The 2,281-nt window shown below is 42.6% G+C and overlaps 1 protein-coding gene across 1 annotated transcript; it reads left to right on the top strand.

Annotated features, from left to right (window-relative positions):
• The first annotated feature begins 246 nt into the window (after positions 1-246).
• On the top strand, positions 247-2,254 carry AP-1mu (adaptor protein complex 1, mu subunit). The gene is made up of 2 exons (XM_018546215.1): positions 247-380; positions 789-2,254. The coding sequence occupies exon 2, from the start codon at positions 799-801 to the stop codon at positions 2,065-2,067; it is 1,269 nt and encodes a 422-aa protein (XP_018401717.1). The 5' UTR covers positions 247-380; positions 789-798; the 3' UTR covers positions 2,068-2,254.
• The last annotated feature ends 27 nt before the right edge of the window (positions 2,255-2,281 follow it).

Genomic DNA, 2,281 nt, shown 5'->3' with positions numbered 1-2,281 from the left:
TCATATACTTATTATACATTAATACTTAATCACATGTTGCTGTAAAAGTCTTGACGGTCTTAAACGGATTTATCATATCTTAATAACGAAGTATCGACATGAGCATCTCTATTTTACGACGTTCGAACGGCACGTAGCGTCGCGCGTCGCGGTCGATATGCTGTGTGAAGTTAGCTGCAGACGCATGCGCGCGACGTACGCCTCGGACCTCGAGCAACTTCGCGACGGTCCACAGTGGCAGTCCGGAAGCGTAAGGTGTTGGATTGGATATGTTTTTTGTCGTAATTTTCTCGTGTCAATTCCGTGGAAAGTTACATATCTAAATGTAAACAGTACGCAAGGTGTATTTAAAGAATTTATTCGCAGCGTCGTACATCGAGGTAAACATTGATGTAAACATGATTCTAGAATTAAAACATATTATTTCGTATGTATATATTGAAAAACCGATGCACATACACACACATTCATTTGCGTAGTCTTTGTTACAGCTTTTCGTTTTCCACAATTTTTTTCTCAACAAAATGCGAATCATTATTTTCTGCAAACGATCTCGTAAATATCATCTCGAAACACTTGCCTTGGCGAACATAACCTAAACGCTCGAGTGATGTCCGGCTATAGTCTCGATGATTAAGATTTAAGCTGATTTCTCTGCCATCAGTCTTACAATTGTATTTTTAATAATTTTACACAAATATAACATATGTCATATATAACCTTCTGTATTATTTAAGAAGATTCCAAATGTGGATAATAAGGTTAACCTTTCTTTTTTTTACTTACAGTTCAGACAAGATGTCGACGTCAGCAATATACATTTTAGACGTGAAGGGCAAGGTGTTGATCTCACGAAATTACCGTGGCGACATCGAGACCGGTGTCATAGAAAAATTTATGCCGCTGGTGATGGAACGTGAAGAGGAAGGCAATCTTACGCCTATCATTCAGACCCCGGAATGTACATACGCTTACATAAAATATAACAATTTATATATTGTGTCTACTACCAAGAAAAATGCAAACATATCCCTAGTATTTGTATTCCTGCACAAAGTGGTGCATGTAATGCAGGAATATTTTAAAGAATTGGAGGAGGAGAGTATAAGGGACAACTTTGTCGTTATTTACGAGCTTCTAGACGAGTTACTAGATTTTGGCTATCCCCAAACTACCGATAGTAAGATTCTACAGGAGTATATAACACAAGAGGGTCACAAACTAGAGATTCAACCCAGGATTCCTATGGCTGTAACCAACGCTGTCTCGTGGCGGTCAGAGGGTATCAAGTATCGCAAGAACGAGGTCTTTCTGGATGTAATAGAATCGGTGAATCTACTAGCGAACGCCAATGGAAATGTTTTGAGCTCAGAGATCGTCGGTGCCATAAAGATGAGAGTTTATTTGTCAGGAATGCCGGAATTAAGACTGGGTCTCAACGACAAGGTTCTGTTTGAGTCAACGGGTCGTGGTAAATCCAAATCTGTGGAATTGGAGGACGTCAAGTTCCATCAGTGCGTTAGACTTTCCCGATTCGAAAACGATCGAACGATTTCCTTCATCCCGCCGGATGGCGAGTTCGAACTCATGTCATACAGACTAAATACACATGTAAAACCACTAATATGGATCGAATCCGTGATCGAGCGGCATGCTCACAGTCGAGTGGAATATATGATAAAAGCGAGATCGCAGTTCAAGCGCCGATCTACGGCGAACAATGTAGAGATCGTGATCCCGGTGCCGAACGACGCCGACTCGCCCAAGTTCAAAACCACGATCGGCAGTGTCAAGTACTCGCCGGAGCAGAGCGCCATTACTTGGATCATCAAGTCTTTCCCCGGTGGCAAAGAGTACCTGATGAGAGCGCACTTCGGGCTACCGTCGGTAGTCGGCGAGGATGTCGAAGGCAAACCGCCCATACAGGTAAAATTCGAGATTCCATACTTCACTACATCCGGCATTCAGGTGCGATACTTGAAGATCATCGAGAAGAGTGGCTACCAGGCTTTGCCATGGGTTCGTTACATCACGCAGAACGGAGATTACCAGCTGCGGACAAATTAGCTATTCGACAACGGTGCCGACGAATATCTCAGGATCTCGGGCATCTACGTCATGCCTGATTACGACGACTAGAAACGCGTAGCAGGTTCTCGAGATTGGAATCAGCAGCAATCGTCTATTCGTTTTGAATACGAAATGATGGCCAGTGAAAGAATGCGCGATGTAAAAATGAATCGGACTCTCGAACACTGATTTCGCCTTTTTTTTTTTTTTT

This window comes from Cyphomyrmex costatus, unplaced genomic scaffold, assembly GCF_001594065.2.
Source record: "Cyphomyrmex costatus isolate MS0001 unplaced genomic scaffold, Ccosl1.0 scaffold526, whole genome shotgun sequence".
Classification (NCBI taxonomy): Eukaryota; Metazoa; Arthropoda; class Insecta; order Hymenoptera; family Formicidae; genus Cyphomyrmex; species Cyphomyrmex costatus.
The sequence above is the reverse complement of the archived record's forward strand: the minus strand, read 5'-3'. Positions and strand labels throughout refer to the sequence as shown.

Bases quoted from the DNA above. Each gene is read 5' to 3' on its own strand.
- AP-1mu (XM_018546215.1), top strand. From the start codon at position 799: ATGTCGACGTCAGCAATATACATTTTAGACGTGAAGGGCAAGGTGTTG.